This window comes from Cavia porcellus, unplaced genomic scaffold, assembly GCF_034190915.1.
Source record: "Cavia porcellus strain 051 isolate PalLab524CR breed Dunkin Hartley unplaced genomic scaffold, mCavPor4.1 scaffold_1, whole genome shotgun sequence".
Taxonomy (NCBI): domain Eukaryota; kingdom Metazoa; phylum Chordata; class Mammalia; order Rodentia; family Caviidae; genus Cavia; species Cavia porcellus.
In genome coordinates this window covers 33587860-33608611 of record NW_026947484.1, presented here as the reverse complement: position 1 = coordinate 33608611, position 20752 = coordinate 33587860, and the positions used below count along the sequence as shown (strand labels likewise).

The window sequence follows — 20752 nt, the reverse complement described above, 5'->3', positions numbered from 1 at the left end:
AAGTAGCTACCACATTTATCTGTGCACGTTTCCTCTTTACATTCACCTAGGTATATTGTTACTATAGCAACACATAGATTTTGTTTATTTCTAGATCATTTTCTACCTTGGCCTTCATAGTGAGCACTCCAACAAAACATCAGTTATCTTGAGGACAAAATTTAAATTAATATTCAATATTAATATCACAAATCTTTGATTTCTTTTTATCTTGTGGTCCTCATCTCTTCTTGTTTTATCCAACTACTTCTAAGGTGAAACTGTAAATATCATTATTGCTCAGAACAGAGTGCTTCACTTCTGAAATCTTTTTTTTTTCTTCTTTTTTTTGAGACAGTTTCACTATGTAGCCCAGACTGGCCTTGAACTCACAAGGATCCTCGTCTCAGGGTCTCAAGTGACAGGATTACAGATAAGTGCCACCATGCCCAGTTCACTTCTGAAATCTTAACTAGCAATGTTCCATTTTCTATTACCTATCCATTCAGCTTTTGAATTTTCCCCATTCCTATTCAATTTATTATCAAATTTCCTTAAAATTTATGATTTCTTGATTCTTTTTTCTCAGCTTATTTATCCCTTAAAATTATTCCTGATCTATTTAGTTTATGCTATCATTAATCACCTCAATAACCCTTTTGCTAGTAGCCTCAAAGTCTTGGTGCTGCATTGTTTTTGCCTTGGAAATTTGTAATCCCAAATCATTATAATCTTCTGTGATGCTACACAAAAACAATCACATGTATTAAATTATGTACAAAAATCATACAAAAAAGAACCCTTACAATTTTTTATTTTTACTGGTACATGTTTAAAGTACATAATGATTACATTTCTTGTGGAGAGTTGGTCCATGTACATAGCACGTCTTAATTCTTTTATCATCCCCTTTGCCTTCCTTTCCCTTCTCCCTCCATTTCTTGGGCATTTCTCTTTTGCAAAAGACTTATCTATTTCCTACAGGTTTCTTTTGTATAAGAAACTTAAAATGTAAACAGAGAGCAAAGTAAAGAACCCGTAAAAATTTTTGGCAGCTACCCTAGCTAGACCTCAGGTTCGCTTGACGTGGGTCTTTTTCTCACCTGTATCCAGTTCTCCTTCCTCTTCACTGGCTGTTCTAACTCCTCTCAGTCCTGGCAGAGTCTCCTGACTCCTCATGTTGAGAAGCTCACACTGACCTGTGTTTACAGGGTAACCTGCAATCATATTCGCAGCTATTCTTACCTGCTTTATGTCTCTCTGTGACCACACTTCGACTATTTGCTTGTCTAAGATGAACTCTTCTACAGACAACCTTAAATTCTGTCTCTTCCACCTTCTTTGGAATTTCTTTTGACAACATTTCTACTGGCTCCTTTCAATTAGTCACAAGGCTCAAGAATTTGCCATTTTTCATAAACAGAAAATAAAAATTCATAAGCTATCTTCTCTTTTCACTCTCTCTCACTCTCACTGTCACTCTCTCTTACTCTCTCCTTTTTCCTCTCTCCTTCTGTCTTCCAATCTCCAAATCTCTCATACTCTCTCTCCTTATCTATGTCTCTCTGGATCTGTGTCTATGTGTCTGTCTCTCTCTGATGTGTGTGTGTGCGTGTGTGGTTCTATGTGTCTATGTGTCTGTCTCTCTCTGATGTGTGTGTGTGCGTGTGTGGTTCTATGTGTCTATGTGTCTGTCTCTCTCTGATGTGTGTGTGTGCGTGTGTGGTTTGAACCCAGAGCCTTTGCACTGAGCTATATACTCAGCCTCTTTAATTTTTTAATTTTGAAATATGGTCTCACTAAGTAAGCCGGGCTGGGCCTTCTGATCCTCCTGCCCTAGCTCCATTACAATCTTTCTTATGTTTCTTTAAGGACTATTCTATTGTCTAAACTGCTATATATCTTTACCTCCTAATTATTCTTAAATTTGCAGAGAACTGGTTTCTATATCTAATACTCTATTAAAACTATTTTTTCAGAAAGCAAATTTCATAAGCAAAATTCAAACACAAAAGATTCTTTTAGTCCTATGTTAAAAACTTAGCAATACTTGATTCTTTTTTTTCCTGTTTGGAACCCTTTTATTGGTTTCAATAATACTCTTCAATTCACAAAAATCTTGTTTTAAGAAAATTTATCTTAACACAGGCTGAGCACAATGAAGCAAGTACAATACTGTACTAAAAGCCACACATATTTAACCCATCTGAAGTAAGTACTACAGTTCTCACCTTAAAAATGAAATAGACTTGGCAAAGTTCATTCATGTAACACCACACCATATGTGGCCTAACTCCAAATACCAGATGCTTTACTACATAATTACCAATTTTCGTAAAAGTAGTAATTATAAGGTTACTCGTAAAGAATATCTTTGATACAGTAATTGTTAATCCTGCTTAGAAGAGATTATACAACTCTTAGATTCATGTAGATTTTTAAAATGGTTATGAAAAAATATTTGAAAAATAATATTAGAAAAATAATATTAGAAAAATAATTTGACAGTCTTTTGTAACTCAGCATAGAGAAGGAGCCTTAAGAAATGGCATCAAAGTTTATTTTCAGGAAGTAATGCTAGGTCATGCAAATTATCATTTAACTTTTGGAATTCTTGGATACTCACTCCATCAACATAACTCACAAAGACTGTGGAGCTGGTGCCATAAAAACTCTTTGTAACAATAAAGTAAATCTACTTTCCATACTGTAATATCCAGGATCAGGACACAAATTACTCAATATTCATGAATCTTAATATAGACCTCTTTTTATTATTTTACCAAGGAGAGCCTTTAACTTAATCTAGCTAACTAAACATACTTGTGAAACATAAATTCTCAAACTTGGCCATGTATGCGAACTTTTAGGGGCTTTACTACATGGTGATGCCTAATATCATTGACCTGTGTTGGGCTGGGAACCAGAATTTTTAGAGGCTTGCCAAATGATTCTAACAGAAGCTACAATTCAGAATAACTGGTATAAAGAAGGCTTTATAGTCTAAAACAAACAAACAAACAAAATGCTTGGTAAGTTGTATGCTTTCATTGTCAGAATTTGCCTACCTGTATATAGACAAAGCAGTGTCACTTCTAAATACTGATTGCTACTAGTCAGTGATAACTGATAACTGTATTAAATTCCTAAAGTTGCTGTAAAAAGTATTATAAATACTGCTTAAAGCAATGGAAATTTAACTTCACCCAGTTTTGGATACTAGAATTCTGAAATTGTTTCAACTAAGCTATGCTCTCTCTGAGAGCTATAAATGAAATCCTTCCCATCCTCTCCTAGTGTTCAGTTTGCTGGCAATCTTTGGCACTCCTTGGCTTGGACATGCATTACGGCAGTAACACAACTGCTCTCATACTCTCTTCCCCTTCTGCATGTCTGCCTCCGTGTGCAGATTTCCAATATTTCCACAAGCACATAGTCATACTGGATTAGAAATTACTCTCATGATCTCAGTTGAATATGAGTGCCTCTCTAATGACCCTATTTCAAAATTAGGTCACATTCTGGGAGTTACAAGTTCAGGATATCTTTGGGGGGAAGAAAGGGAGAAAGGACATAATTTTATCTATGACAGTAGCCAATTATTGCAAATATCAGGGATGCCTCTCCAAAACAGGTGTTCTTAACTTGGGAATGGGAAAAACATTCACTGAAAAGAATCACTGATTTTCATGGAAGTACAATGTTCTGTACCATTATAAGCACAGTAACAAACCACAGGGTAGTATAAGTGGTCCTTATTAGTTTGAAGCTACACAAGTCACTGGTATTTTCATGTTGCATTTTAGTATTTTAATTATCACAAACATAATATTAATAATAACCACTAGATTGAAACTATAGTTACAGATCTGCTGCTACATCTAGTGACTTATTACATTGATAATGATGCACATCTGCAAGAATATATTGTTATATAATACTTTCATAGTTTTATTATAGGAAAACAATTTAATTGCAGAGTAGGCATTGAAAATTCTGAGAAGAGGTCTAAATATTTGAAAACTTTCAATAACTTATAGTCTCAGTTTGACTTGAGACTTTTTTAAACATAGTAATCAAAAAACATACAGAGAGCCTTATATATAGTGTTGTTAAGCTTTTATAGCATGACCCATGATGAAAAATTACATTTTACATATAACCCAATATGCAGTCGTGTCTCTCTCACATATACACAACACAAAACTAAAAGACCACAAAACAATACAAGGTAGGCACTGTGGCATTTTCTATTCTAGTTTTCTTCATTTTAAAAATGCCAGTTTTAACTCACTGAATTCATTTCACAACCTCACATGAAACATAAATTAAGTAAGCCCGTTGAAAATCTTTTAATAATATTTCTTTAGAAATGTCTCACAGAGGGGGCTGGGGATTTAGCTCAGAGCATAAGCACCTGCCTTGCAAGCAGGCAGTCATGAGTTCAATCCCTGGTACCGATAAAAAAGAAAAAGACAAAAAAAAAAAAAAAAAAAAAAAAAGAAAAGAAAAGAAATGTCTCACAGTATATTATAATAGGAAAAGCATTATTACTGCTACTCTATTATTTAAAAATATATGTCATTATTTTAGAGGTGGAAATTAGACAGGCAGCAATTTAACAGTTCAATAGAAAATTGGTCTTCATTCAGATAGCTAGTAACAAGTTATAAAAATTTTTAATTTGAATGGGAGTATAAATTTAAATTGTACCAAATGACAGAAGGAAAAAAGGTACAATAATATTTTATGCATAAATCAGCCTAAAAATATAAAAATGCTTTGAATACATAATGTTAAATTTCATAAAGGTAGTTTACTCACCTGCTATTATAAAACCAGGTAGAAACATTTTAAAAATTAGTAATATTTACTTAACCCCAAGGTAAAAATAATTTACCTGTAGTAAACTCGTAGTGTCTGAATTTCTTCTTCCAGTTTCTTATATTGTTCAACTGCTGTTTCTTTTGCTTGATGCAATGACAACAAATTTGCCTGCATGTAATTGATATGTTTTGAAAATACAGTATTAGTTCTTTTTGTAAAAATAGACTAGTACAGTATGAATAGGAGTCGTGCATTTCTGTTAGTTCAAAAACCTATAATATTTTTTGTAGTGTCACAATTTCTCACAAAATAGTTCAAACATCTTAATGACAAAAATGCTAAAGTCAGGAACATGTTAAGTTAACCAACTTTGCTTGTTCCTGAACTTTATCTTTATCTGTATCATCAGATATAGGGCCTTCTGCAATGTTTAACTTTATGCACAGAATTCAGAATGTGGAACACAGGTTTGGAGCAGTATCTGCAGCAGAGATAAGCACAGTGGAGTGTTTCAGGCACAGATGTAATGTGGCTCCACTGCCTAATCACACTAGATTTTCTTTTAACTTTATTAATACTAAAACACAGAAAATGCTAAATATGTTGTTAAACTATCTTTGATAGTTAACATGAAAAATAAGTAAGACTACAATCTGATTCTTACAGATGTGATTTAACCTTTTCTATTCCTTTTTTGTTGAGAAACAATGCCTAAAGGGAGAATGGCAGCAACCTTGAATGTTAGAGACACTGCATTTAAGAGATGCTACTCATCCTAACAGCCATATTCAAGTTTTAAAGCATAAGAAGTCAGATTTTAAAAAGTTAGATTAATTGTTTTCTAATACACAAATACATAAATTATACCTATTAATGGGTAACATTATATTTTGAAAATATATAAATTGCATAATGTATAAATCAGGTTAAACATATCTATAATCTCAAAGATCTCTCATATCTTTATGGTGAAAAACTTTCCACATATTTTCTTCTAGCTTTTTTAGATGTACAGTTCATTATTGTTATCTACAGTGTTTACAGTAAAACTTTAAAAATAATTTGTTGCCTTCCTCACCATCATTTTTGTGGGGATTTAAACACTGTCAAAAAAAGTTTTCAACATAACTTTTTAAACACAGTACTGATAAGTCAGATTTTAGTATTGTTTGTTCAAGGTTTAATGTATAAGAAAAGATTCTTTTTCTTTAAAGGGTGCTTTATATGTAAAACACAGCACAAAGATAATAAACACTCACAAATACCAATAATGAAAAATAACTGAACACTTGGAGATGGAGTTTCAGAATTTTATTGAATATATAAGATTTCACTGGAATTTTTTTCCTAAGAATGCAGCTATATGGAAAATCATAAAATCCTAATTATAGGAAGGTTAATTAGTATAATGAAGATGAACATTAGATAATACTCATTAATGCCACAGAGCTATAAGAATACACAACAGTTTAGATCTTTGAATAGAAGTTTATGCATAAGATATTAATTTGATCCTTATCTGGACTAATAGATTCTAACAGTTATTTTTTAATTAAATTTAAGATGGCTGAACACTTTTTAAAAACATGCTGTATTTCATAATTGATGAAACAAACTAAAAAAAGTAGAAAAATATTTAAAATAAAAAAGTGGTTGGTTCTTTATGTCAATTATTAACTGCATTGCTATTTTTCACTGTAATAAAAGTATGATTGAAATGATAACTTGGAAGTCACAGATACTATGACTAATGGCAAATTTTAAAAGAATCATACAGAAATAGACAGGTTACATTCAACTTAGGAAATCTCAAGCATCCCCAAGCATATCTGTTGCATATATTTAAGGAAATATGCACATCTCAAGCATATCTGTTGCATATATTTAAGGAATATCAAATATTGGACAGGTGATAGAAAAATTGAAAAAGAAATATTGTTAATCATAAATACCTATAAAAAATAAAATATATTCTCAACAAGGGAACTCAATAGTAAAAGCATAAAATATCCTTGAAAATGAGGAGATGATTATTCAGAATTTCTTCTGTAAAGTAACAAAAACAAAATGTCAGAAATGAAAAACCATAAAGGCAATGTTCTCATAGGAAATCACAAAGTGTAGGTTTTGCCTAAAAATTTTCATAACAAAAATGTGATCATGATAACTTTACTTAAATTTTCATGTTTAAGGTAATATCGAACACTCCACTTTTACTCTATGCACAGTCAGCTATGAAAAAAGAAATATCTGAATCATCTGTAGGAAGATGAATGCACCTCGAGACCATAAGATTAAGTGAAACAAATCAGACTCACAAGCATAAATATCACACAGCTTCTCTTAAATGAGAACACAAATTATAAATATAGAACCAAATAAAAGACAGGTAATAAGATTTTTCTCAAATGGGAAGCGGATCAAGAAAATGGAGGGGAGATGGACGAAAGGAGATGAGAAAAGGAATTAAGATGTGTTGAGCACGTGTACCAACTCCATACAAGGAATGTAGCCTTATATAAATGCAAACATGTACTACTAAAAAAGAAAAAAAAAAAAAAGGATTCACATAGTTTCTTAATTCCCAATGTCTAATTTCCTGTGTAGGCCCTTGTGGCTATTTTCAAAGTTATTATAAACTTTCTGCCTTTACAGTCTCCTTTATCAGACATATGTTTACCTGGCCAGCATTATCTTTGTTTGGTAAATATCTTTACCTTGTGTCAAGAATGAATTGTAGCTGCCACTACCTCAGGCCTAAGAACCATGCTGTCTCATCAGAGTATTCTATCTTGCTAGCCCCAGATAGAAACAAATCCTGATGATGTCAGTTGTACTCCTGGTCTCTCTGTACCAAAGACAGATTTGGATCTATTTCTTTGTTTAAGCTTTGTAAGTTTTTACTAGCACATGTTTGTAGGACATAGTGATTACATTTGTTATGGGGAGACTTCCTGGCTAGATAAACACAAATTTTTTTGTGTGTGGGGAGAGGGGAGTGGAATGGAAACTTGGTTAAATTTGAGTTGGATGTCTGTTACATGCAGTGTAAAACATTTTAAATCAAATGTTTTTTATTTCTATTATATTTCCAGATTCATTATTAACATATAATTCCATCTCTACAAGTAAAAAAAATAAATTTCCTATAAAAAACAATAAGGAAATTAGTAACCTTGGTATTTTTCTTATTTTTTCCTACATTCTATTCCCACATTTCTGACACTTTGATAAAAATTGCACACATTTAGGTTATATATAATATAAATATATTTGCATAACAACTAAATTCATGCAGTAAATAAAATTAAAGAAACAGTGTGAGAATATACAATATAATCTCCTAAATCCTACCTCTACTACACACCATTTCTACTGGTTATCTTGCATATCCTTCAAGAAAAGTATCTACATATAGAAAAGAATATATGAATATTTGAAAATAAATACAGATTTATACAAATTGAGAAACTTTCATCTTAGTTAAAAGCCTTCCTTTAAATTAAAAAAAGAAATTTTAGTTCAGTTTAAAAAACAATTCTTTACCCTATCCCATAAATCACACTTAACAGTCACTTTTCCATCTTTCTTTGCCAGCCAGAAAGTAAAATACTTCTATGCATTTGGGTTCATTATTTTCAAGAACATTTTACACTTTTATACAGAATTAATATCTTTATTAACAATACATCATATTGTTTACAGAGTTTTAAACTTTATAGAAGTGCTATTCTTTATATTTCATATAAAACTGCTTCTTGGTCAATTATTCATATTGATATTTGTAATTATTCTTAAAATATTTACCTTCATACATGTCTTTGTGATATCTGTACTTATTTTTATACATTATTATACATACTATGTTAGCATCAGTTTTTTGCTTTTTTCTGATATGCTGGATTGATTTTTCTATATTTCTCTATATACTTTATTGTTTAGAATCTCTATGCACTCTGTCTTCAAACTTCTGACACAATACATTACCATGTATTTTTTTTAGCAGAGTTCATGATAATACAAGATTTCTACATATGATTTTAGATAAATGTTATACAAATGTAATTATTGTCATATTTTAAGGTAAAATTTTATCAAAATAAAGTGTGTATGTAATACTATGTAAGTGTACACATGGATTTATAAAACTAGGTTACTGACTTTTAGTTTACAGAAAGTAAAAATTCATCCATTTTCAGTACACAGTCTGTAAGTTTTGACAAATACAGGAAGTCATGTAACAACTGTCACAATAAAGACTCGGACACAGCCCTTACCTCCAACGGTCCACTGTGCACTGCTGCAGTCAATGGCCTCCCTTTACCCCTACTGCTTGGTGACCACTGATGTGATTTTTGTCCTAGGAGTTCCACCTTTTCTAGAAAGTTGTATAAATGTAATGATGCTTCCAACTGGCTTCTTTTATTTAATGTAATGCTTTTGAGACTCATTTATATCATTGTATGTACCAGTAGTTCATTCCTTTTTTTTCACTGAATAGTATTACATTGCGTTCAGGAACCAAAATTTGAAATTCCATTTACCAACTGATTGACATTTTTATTTTTTCTATTCCTTGGCAATTATTAGTCAGGTATGCAGGTATAAATACCTGCATATATACCATTTTGTGGAGATATTCTTTCATTTCTTTTGAGTAAATACCTAGAAGTAGAACTGGCAGGACTTAAATTGTATGTTTTTATACTTTATAAAGATATTGCTAATCTACAATATCAATGCCAATTGTTGAATCTGTACTATGGGTTGGACACTGATTGCACCAATGCTTGAATATATTACTATCATCTATTCCTGCAAACAAGCTATGAGATACTTCAATTTTCCTTATGCTTCAGGTGATAAAACGTATTTATGGAACTGAAGTAACATAAATACAACAGAGCTACATGACTGTTAGGCTCAAAAACACACATTTTCTCTTTATGCCACAGTATAATACATTGGAAATATACCTATTTCCTTCCAGATGAAACAATATGAGATCAAATAATTTGGTAGAAGAATTACAGACAATATTGTAAGGTCACAGAATAAGCAGAATCTGTTCTCCATTTTCAGTCTACTTTCATTACATCTGAAGTGATTGAAAAAAAAGTTTAACTAATGTTGTGCTAATCTTCTGGTTAAATGTTCCTTTGCACACTTATACTGAACAGTACCATCACCTGCGTCAACCGTTTGTACTGAGATTATATTAAAAACTAACTCCATTGTGTCCTTATAGTTTGGCCTAGCGACTTAGAGTGACCAACAAACACAAGACTATACTGCTTACATCACTGGCCATTATTTATTATGGGTACTGTGGATAAATCACTCGTATCTTACTTAAAAATCTTGTTTTCTTTGATTTAAATGTGTTTTAACTAATTACAGTCTGATACAATTAAGCTTTTCTTTTTTGATAACTCCAAGGCTATTAATAGAATCTATTTTTATGATAGAACAGAGGCAGTTGATCTGTTTGATATATGAGAGATAAAGCAGGATAGAGTACAAAGTATATCACAAAGCCAAATAATTTTAGACATGAAAAAGATCTTGGGAGTAATATAATCCCCAACTTTTATAGTTGTGGAAATTATTGCTAATACAACATGTCCAGGAAAATATCTGAAAACTTTCCAAAATTTCACAAGCAATTAGAAGAAAAGTTGGACTAGAATCCACATATCCAGAAAACATTGCTTATCTTACCATACACAAGCACATTTCAATATGGTATAATTTAATATGCATGTTCACTGATTGAACAGAATTATTTTTGTATATCCATAACTTTATGGCACACTATTAACCACAGACAAAAAACATCTAACTATGTTTAAACAATATGACTCATTAGACAACTACTCCAATGATCTGAGTATAGCCATCCTAGAATTTTGATTTTCAACCCCGTAAGTAGATTAGTTAGGAACATAACCGAAAAACTATCTTGTAAAAAGATACTATGAAAAGGACAAGAACAACAATATTTCAGTTATATTTCTTCTCACAGGAAGATATGCACTGCACACTGCCAGTGTAAGGTGCTTTAGAAGGCTCCTTAAAGGGTATGTTTTGTTCTCATGTCAGGCTTTGATAGACCAGAGTCGATCAGGTTCCTTACTCAAAAGTAGTCACATAGGCACTGTTTAGTGAGACTGACATGAGAGAAGGGAGTCAAGAACTTGTAATAGAAATAGAAATCAAAACATAAGCAGGCAGAAACTGATTCATGTGCAGTAAGCAGAAGCCATGACAGAAAAAGGGAGAGGACAAGGGAAGTGTGCCAGAAATACAAACATTACAGTCTGTGGAACCCGAACGACTGGGAAGGCATCCTGGCTCCATCCCGATCCAAACATCTCACCATGGCATATTACACATCTTTATGTGCTGACATTTGCTAACAAAACTGGGTAATTGTACTCTGTGTCTTAGAAGACCAACGGCAGAAAAAAAATTGAGAAGAAATCTGTATGTGATTATTAGGAAATAATAGGAGGACAGAACTAGCTGAGTTACCAACTTCATGACTTCACAGATAAGACAGCAAAGATCTCTGTAAAGCAAGTGAAAAAAAAAAATCTCAAGTAAAACTGGCTTAGTCAGTTTTACAGTTCTTAAGACCTTAGTCAGAGAATGTTAATAGTTTCATTGAGGCTTTTGTGTTTGTGGTTTTCCTTGTGATTCCATGTATATGTTAAGGTTTAGATCTAAAGTAGCCTGCAAATGCTCACATATACAGATGTGGGACTTTTGGGAGGAGACTGGATCCTGCGTACACTATACCCATCAGTGGGTGAATCCATTGAGGAGTTTAGAGTTAAATGTACTGTTAGAAAGTGAGCCTTTGCTGGAGGAGGTGGGTCACTGGAGGCTGCGTCTTTGGAGACTACATGTATCTCTCTTTTTGGCGCTTTCTGCTTTCTTAGCTTCTGGCCACCATGAGGGAAAAACTTTACTCTGCCATGTCCTTTAGCTATGCTATGTCTGCCTTGCAGCAATGTGACCATGGACTAAACCTTCTGAAAGAGTGAGCCAAAATAAATTTTTTTCTTTCAGTTGCGTATGAAAGACATTTTGGTCCAAATGACAGGAAAGCTTACTAATAGGGTATCTTTATCATAAATTCTCTGTTGATCCAGTTAACAAGTACACATATTATATACTATGCCATGAATCACACAGCCTTCCTTCCCTAAAAAAATTTACAAAGAATATAATACTTCTCAAGAATCTTCTTTTAGGGCTGGGGATTTAGCTCAAGTGGCATAAGCGTCTGCCTGGCAAGTGTGAGGTTGTGAGTCTAATACCTGGTACCACCCCCCAAAAAAATTCTTCTAACATGTGGAATTTCTTAAAAAAGAGAAAACACTTTTAAGATCTGATTATTTTAGAGATATATATCATTATGTACTTTACCATTATTACTAGCTCTTTACCATTATTACTAGCACCAGCACTTATAATAATACCTGAAATACATACTAGGTTTGTAAAAGACTTACACTATAACAATTTAATTTCAGATAGGAAATTGAGCACTTTGATGAATAAATAAATGTTATGCTGCATGTATCATTTTAGAAGACAACAAAGTAAGACAGAGATTATTCACTACACAAATTGCCTATGAATGAGGAGCTAGGGTTAGAAACACTCCCTGGCTTTCTTCCAAGTCATTATGATAGGGTGCTGCAATATTTTATACATACACAGCAAAAGAAAAACTCTGTGTCACTTTTCCAAGTTCACCAGATATATACATTCACTTATTTCTCATACCACTTCTTTGTGATAGCTATGGCTACCATTTCCTTTGTACAGAAGAAGAAATTGCTAAGGTAACTTACTAAATGTCAGGTAGCTAACTCAGTATCATTCCAAAGTCCTTCCTTTTGACTACTACGCTATAAAGAAGAGACAAATTGGGGCTGGGGATTTAGCTCAGCGGCATAAGCACCTGCCTTGCAAGCAGGCAGTCGTGACTTCGATCCCCAGTACTGATAAAAGAGAAAAAAGAAAAAAAAAAGTGTAAAAAAAAAAAGAATAGACAAATTTTGGTGCTTTTAAATTTGGTATTACCATCAGTAAATAATATTATCTACTTTTATATAAAGAACTTGGTATACAAAGTGTTTTACATGAAGGATTTAACACAGTTACTCAAATTTCTTGAAGGCACATACACGGTTTTAGAGTATTAATCCATTTAGTGACAAGACACCATCTACATAGTTTCCTTTAACTTTTCAGTTCATTCACCAAGCAAGTATATTATAGCTACTCGGAAATATTAGTAACTGTATACAACTTAAATTTTAAAGATAATAATGAGGATTTCTCTGTGCAATAACTGTATCTCAAGGAATTCTGTCCTGTTTTGAGGAGTTGGGGGTAGCAAAGGTTTCCAAACATTGATGCAGTTACCCATAGTTTAGATAAGGGAGAGAGAGAGAAAAAAATTGTCTCTCTACCTCATCTAGCAAAGATTCAGCCTGCTGTGTTTGAGTTGTAAGTTTGTTATATTTTTTTAACACTGTTTTCAGTCAACTAGCTTAAATTTCATTCTATGCTATTTCCTGGTACTTAAATTAATATTGGTACAGATCCTTTTACTTGGATTCAGTTTCTGCCTATCATTTTCTATTCTGTGTGAGTCTATAAATACTAATTTTTATGTATTCAACTTAACCATACTTTGGTCTATAACCTACTACTATTGGGCAAAGATATGGACTTAATTATTTGGTTTTGTCATTCTATTTGACCCATCCGCTCAACTCTGACATCACTATTTTAAAGGGCTTCCCACTTTGTAATCTGTAACCCACAACCCATTTCACAACTCCCAAATGTGCCCTCCAGGTATTGCTTAATCCACTTGTTACTTCTTACTGCTTGTTTGCTTAGGTGCTGGGTATGGAACTGTCGAAGTTTGTTTTTTAGAGGACCCTAAAGTGATTCTTTGGCTTCTTCAAAACACTAAGTACTGAAAAAAAAAAAAAAAAAAAAAAAAAAAGGAGGCATTCATATGGAGTTATGTTTCTGTATTAGCAGTCAAAGATAACAAGGAAATTGTAAAGGAGCAAAAACTAAATGACTCATCATGTAAATGGAACCCTCTGTAGGATTAGCAGCATGAGAAACCATGGAGGCAGGGACAACACGATGGCATTGTGAAAAGGAGGAAACAAAAGGCCAGAATGCATATTTCACAAAACAGATCCACAGCTGATAAACATATTCAGTATCACTGCTTATCAGGGGACTAAAATTTAAATCACAACAAACTTTCACTTCATTCATAGCAAAAGGGCTAAAAGTAAATAACAATAGTAGGATGTACTGGCTAGGGTCTGAGTCAATAAAAAATTCCTACAATTACTCATGGGAGTATAAATTAGTATTAATACTCTCGGGACATTTTTACATAAAATAGATATTCTACGATCCATCCTGAATTTTAATGGCTAATGAATCATATATCATTTACTAAACTGAGAGAGGTAAATTGTCTTTTCACAAGTATGAATATTTTAAAAGACTTGTTAAATTTAATTTTTAATAAAAACATTACAATTCATGTCCATAATCATTTATTCATCACCCTAAAACCCCCAAATTTCTAAAAGCCAAAAACATTTTAAATTTTGGTACTGAATCACCCATGCTAAAACCCAGGTAAAACTGATCTAAAACCATTTATCATTTCCCTTTATCTCATTTTTAGTGTGAATATTTACATTTTACGCATGGAGTAAACTGATTTGACTATGGTGAATTGCCCTAATATTGAAATGTATGCATAATGTGTTTTATATCTACATTATTACATTTTTAAAATCTGAAAAATTTAGATAAATAACATTTATCTGGCCTTACTGATATAAAATGGACACATGTTGATAAAATATTTAAGATGGCATGATTGATTTTATTTATTTAATAATGACAATTAAAAATTTTATTGTGATCTTTATGGTTAATTTATTTCTTTAAATTTTCTGAATTTAGAAAAAAATCTGAGAAATACTGGAGTACATAATGCTGAAGACCTTATAGTAATTTGAAGTTCATTATAGACTATAGGCATGTATATATATATATATATATATAAAAACATATATATGTAGCCTTATTGTTATAGCATATAAATTAACAGGAAACAGACATTGCTAAAATTAAACACATTAGTATTGAAAACATTTTTGAGATATTTTACAAGTTTTAAAGAAAATATTTTATTTCCCTTATTTAAATTTTACACTTATATTTTTCTAATTTAAACATACTTTATGTCTTACTAAACTAAAAATTCACACATACTTACATATAAAGAGCATTAGTTACTCACTTGATTATCTTTTGCAATTGATCTATCATCACATATATTTTTGTATCTAACAAATATTGGCAGAAAAGAAGACAAAATTCAACCTAGCTTTTAATGTATCTGACTTCCAAATATTGGTTCAGGCCTTCCCTGTGTCTTTTTTAATGTAGTTCAGGTTGGCCTTGAACTCACTAAGTAGCCCAGGCTGGGCTGGAGCTTATGGTGATGCCACCCCATCCAGCTTCTTCCCTATATTTTAAGGCACTATGTTGATATGATAAAGTCTACTACAAGCCTTTAAAATAAGAAGTCTCAAGAATTTTCATGTTTCCTACAGCCTAAATGACCATCAACTGGTGAATGGATAGAGAATTTTTTTTTTTAATACAATGCCATAAAGAAAGACACACTCAAGACACTTCTGGGAAAATGGATGCACATGGCGACCATATTCTAAAGTGAAATTAATCAGACACATGTGTAAATACTGTATTGCTTTTCTACTATGAGAAGCCTAAAGTGTAAATAAGGATAAAAATATATAATAGGTATTGTGAAATAAGAAAATGATCAAATGGGGACGGGAAAATGGAGGGGTAGGGGAACAAGAAAGAAAAGTTAAAAAGAAATTTAGAGAAAAAGGAAAGAATGGAAACGAAGCTTTTTTAAATTGCGAGGGAAGGAGGGGTTGAAAGAAGAGTAGAGGAAGGGGAAAAAAGAATCAAATTATATCACGTACAGGCACAAATTCTCTATGATGAATGGGATCATTATGTATATCTAAAATCTGATTTAAAATAAAGTGCCCTGTTTCCTAATACTTCAACCAAGTGTTTCTACTTGAGCCTACGTATGTTTTCATACTCACACTTATTCAGAAAGCAGTTCTTATCCTTATTGTGAAAGGCAGAACAACGGTTACTGAAAAGGCTCATATCTGACTCCCCAGAATCTGTGAATATGTCTTTAGATGACAGAAGGAAATTAAACTTGCACATGAAATTAAGGTGCTAATCAGTTGACAGTGAAAAAGAAATCATGAAGCAGAAGAATCACAAGTTTCAAGTCCAGCCCAGGCAACACACTGGTTTAAAAAAGCACTGAGGATGTAGCTCAGTGTGAAGCCCCTACGTTTAATCCCCAGTATTGGGAAAAAAACATCACTCTGGTTTACCTGTGTGAGCCCAACAGAAATACAAATAGACTTATAAGTGGGGAAAGGAGGCAGAAGAAGGAGAGCTACAGAAACAGCAGGATAAGAATGAAATAAACAGACCACTGTTAACTTTGAAGACAGAAAAGAGCCATAAGCCAAGGAACTTGTATACCCTCTAACTAGAAAGTATGGCTTGGCTTTCAGTTCACTTCATTTTCTTGAGGTTTTTTTTTTTTTTTAAATATTTACATTAATATTTAAACTTAAATAATTATTTAGTAATACTAGAATACTCCTTTATAAGCCATGAGTTCCCTCAGAGTGCATATATGCCTTTATACATATATGCTTGTGCATATATGCTTTTATACGTGGTGTAAGGTATGTAATAAAAATTTATAATATTGAAGTTAGAAAGCACAAAAGTACTTCTGGAATTTAAGGCTTTCTGTGAGGAGACTTTGAGCTCCTTTCCTAACTTTTATTCTCCCACCATCACTTTAGCCAAGATAAAGGACCACATGATCTAAATTCTGCTGGGTCATACTACATCTTCCACCTGGAACTCTAATTCTATTTCCTGCTCCCAATCCACATCAATCATTCCAAACCCGTTTTCATTATTACCTCCTGCAAGAAGCCTTTCTTGATTCCTTTCTATAACCTATAAAATTTTTCTACCTAAATAACTGTTAGTAATATCTTTTAAATTCATTTTATTCTATATGAATGTTTTAAGTACAATATACAAACAGAACAAAGTTCAGAGCAGAGTGAATTTTCGCTAGAACCTGTGTAATCAGAACTAGATAAATAGAATACAGCCATCATCTCACAACGTCTTATGTCTTTACTCAATATATGTATTTCTTAGAGATAACTATCATTGTGACTTCCACCACCACATATTAGCTATGCCTGTTTTGAACCCAGGCATTTAAAAATGCATTTGGTGTTATTCAATCAATGGAATACTGTGTAATGTTTTAGTACATAAAAACATTATAAAATGCGAAAATCAGGCTAAATGTATCTATTTCTTAAACATTTCTTTTTTCCACAAGATTTCCTTGTTTACATTTATTTAATTTTTTAGCTAATTTTATTCATACACTTTAGATATATACAAAGGTCACATTCATCATAGGGAATTTGTACGTAATAAATCTTGTCTTTTTTTGTCCTAATCTTTCTCCTCTCTTCAAATCCTCTTCCCTTATTTACAAAAATTTTGTCTCCAATTTTCCTTTGATTCTTTTTTTCTTTTCCTTTCCTTCCTTTCCCCCTCCCCACTCCCTTGTTTTCCTTCCCATTTGAACATTTTCTTAACATTTCCCAGTATATATTATACACTTTCAGTTTCTTGCCCCAGAGAAACAATGTGATATTTAACTAAACACGTATCTCCAATTAATTTCACATTGAAAGCATGGTCTCAGGGTACATCAGTTTACCTATAAATGTCTCAAGTCGAGCCTTCTTCAAGAGTAGTGCTCCACTGTATGACAATACATCTTCAACAGATGAATGGGTATTTGGGCTCATGTCCAAGATTTAGTTATTACAAATTGTGTGTATAAAGATGGGTGTGTATATATCACTATGGTATGATGTTTTTAACATTTTGAGAAGATACCAAGGAGACTAGCTGGATCAAATGGAACCTGTAGTTTAAATTTTTTGAGGAATCTCCATACTGATTTACACTGTGTGCACCAGTCTACATTCCCACCAACATAGGAGAAGGGTGCCTTTTTTCCCACAGCCACTCTAATATTTGTTACTCGTGGATTTCTTCATAGTAGCCATTCTATCTGGAGATGAAATCTTCATGTTGTTTTAATTTGCATCTCTCAAATGATCAATGATGTTGAACATTTTAAAAATATATTTACTTGCCATTTGTACTTCTTTGTTTGAGAAGTGTCTATTCATTTTAGATGCCCATTTGTGGAGTATGTTTTTAAATGTGGGGTCTAATTTTTAGAGTTCTTTACAGATTATACATATATTTTTTCCAGTTCTATAGATTGTCTCTTCACTCTGTTGAAGGTTTCTTTTGCTATGCAAAAGCTCTCTAATAAGATGAGATCCTATTATTGATTCTAAATAACACTTCAATGCAATCGGGGTTTTGCTAATAAAGTCTGCCTACTCCCGTGTTTTCAAGAGTTCCACCTATTTTATCTTCCAACAGATTTAGGGTTTCTGTTTTAATATTTAAATCTCTGACCCATTTCAATTTTAGTGTAGTACATGATGAAAAATATAGTTCTTGGTTTAATCTTCAGCATGTCAAAAACCAGTTTTTCCAGCATCATTTATTGAAGAGGCTTTCTGCAGGTAAAGGCGTTTGTCCCCAAAGATAGAGTGACTGAGTATGTTTGGAGTTGTTTCTGTATCTTCTAATCTGTTCTATTAATCCTTGGATCTTTTTTTTTCTCACTCTTTCCAGTACCATGCTATTTTTCTCATGGTAACTTTGTAGTAAGATTTATGCCAGGGATGCAGGGATGGTTCAACATATGCAAATCAATAAGTGTAATAAGTCACATTAACAGAACAAAGAAAAAAACCACTTAATGATCTCGATAGACGCAGAAAAAGCATTTAACGAAGTCCAACACCCACTCATGATAAAAAAATACAGAAAATTGGAATAGAAGGTTTTTATCTCAATCTGATAAAAGCTATCTATGACAAACCACCACAAACAACAAAATAAATGGACAAAAACTGAAAGCTTTCACTATAAAATCTGAAACAAGACAAAGATAGGCAGTCACCACTCCTATTGAATGTAGTTTTGGAATTTACAGATTGCAGGGGAAGAGAACAAGAAGTCACCAAGAACCAAGCCCTCCCTGTGAATCTGCACCATGTGTGGGCCACTGTGGGGACAGCCAGATGCCAGCCCCTTCTGGCACGTGGACTGGGAAACAAGAAGAGCCAAATTATACCCAACCCCCACTCCCATAAGAGACCGACTATCCAGAGAAACACAGGCTGCAATGATAGCTATTTAGGTAAAACTCAATTTAATGTTTGTAGTGTTTAGTGTATCACTGACTTTGCAGGTTTAATACCAGTAGTCTGATCAATATGTAATGTAGCATCTATGTGGGATCTCCTTCTGAAGGTGGTAACCATTGTTAATTCCTTAATACCTTCCTTTAAAGTCCTGTATCACTTTCATTGTTTTGTTGGGCTGGATTTTACAGTGTTTGATTCTACTGTATCTGACAGCACGGGCAACTATTTCAAAGATAACAAGATATGTGACAGCCATTTTGGATTTACTATTGTCTTGTTTTAAAGTCCTATACTGCATTCATTGTTTTGTTTTTATTGGTTCTATTCTGTTCTGTTTTGATTTTTACTATGTCTGAAGGTATGAGCAGCTATTTTGAAGACAACAAAGGGCATTATGATAACCACTGTTGATTTCCTATTGTTTTGAAGTCCTGTGTCACTTACACTGGTTTGTTTTGATTGGCTTTATTCTGTTTTATTTTGTTTGATTTTATTCTCTTTAAAATAAAAAATTTTAAAAACTGGAAAAAAGAATATAGTTCTGGAAACATTAGCCAGAGCAATTAGATAAGAGAAAGAAATAAAAGGAACAAGGGTAGAAAAAGAAGAAGTTGAACTGTCATTATTTGCAGATGACATGTACTCCAAAACTTCACCAAAAGATTTCTAGATTCAATAACCAAATTCAGCGGCATAAGTGGATACGAAGTCAACACCCAAAAATCAATAGCATCCATGTACACAAATAACAATTTCACTGAGTGAGCAACTAAGGAAACAACACTTTTCACAAAAGTATCAAAGAAAATGAAATAATTAGGAATCAATCTAAGAAGGGAGTAAAAGACCTTTACATTGAAAAATCTTACATTGACCTTAAATTTTCAGTACCCTTAAAAGGAGATTGAAGAGGATTTTCTGGAAATGGAAAGATATCCCTTGTTTTTGTGTAGTAAGAATTAACAGAGTGAAAATGGACATATTTCCAGAATTGTTAAATATATTTAATGCAATCCCAATCACACTACCAGCAGCATTCCTCACAGAATTACAGAAAACAATCCTAACATTCATTTGGAATCAGAAGAGAACTAGAATAGCGAAAGCAATCCTGGGCAACAAAGGCAAGGCAGGGGCATCACAATCCCTGACTTGAAATTATACTACTAAACATAATTTCCTTATTTTGAAAAGTTTCAATATACTTTCTTTTTGTTTTTGAAACATACAGTGTATATTACTGTTTAAAGCACTCTATTGTGCAATAGTACCATCAGAAGTCCTTCTTCTTAAGTAACTGTAACTGAGGACCTATTTATTACTCAAGTTTACCCATCTCTCTCTCTGCCTGCCATTCTCCCTGCCTCTGGTAATCACCATCCTACTCTCAACTCCATATCAACTTTTCT

General features: G+C 32.8%; 1 protein-coding gene across 6 annotated transcripts in view; it reads right to left on the bottom strand.

Annotated features, from left to right (window-relative positions):
* Window positions 1-20752, bottom strand: part of Mipol1 (mirror-image polydactyly 1) — a 283729-nt gene that overhangs the window by 88790 nt on the left and 174187 nt on the right. For all 6 annotated transcript variants that reach the window (XM_063246733.1, XM_063246742.1, XM_063246744.1 and 3 more), the window contains one exon: window positions 4880-4974. In XM_063246733.1, coding sequence (XP_063102803.1) covers window positions 4880-4974 — 95 coding nt within the window. The remainder of the gene's footprint in view (window positions 1-4879; window positions 4975-20752) is intronic.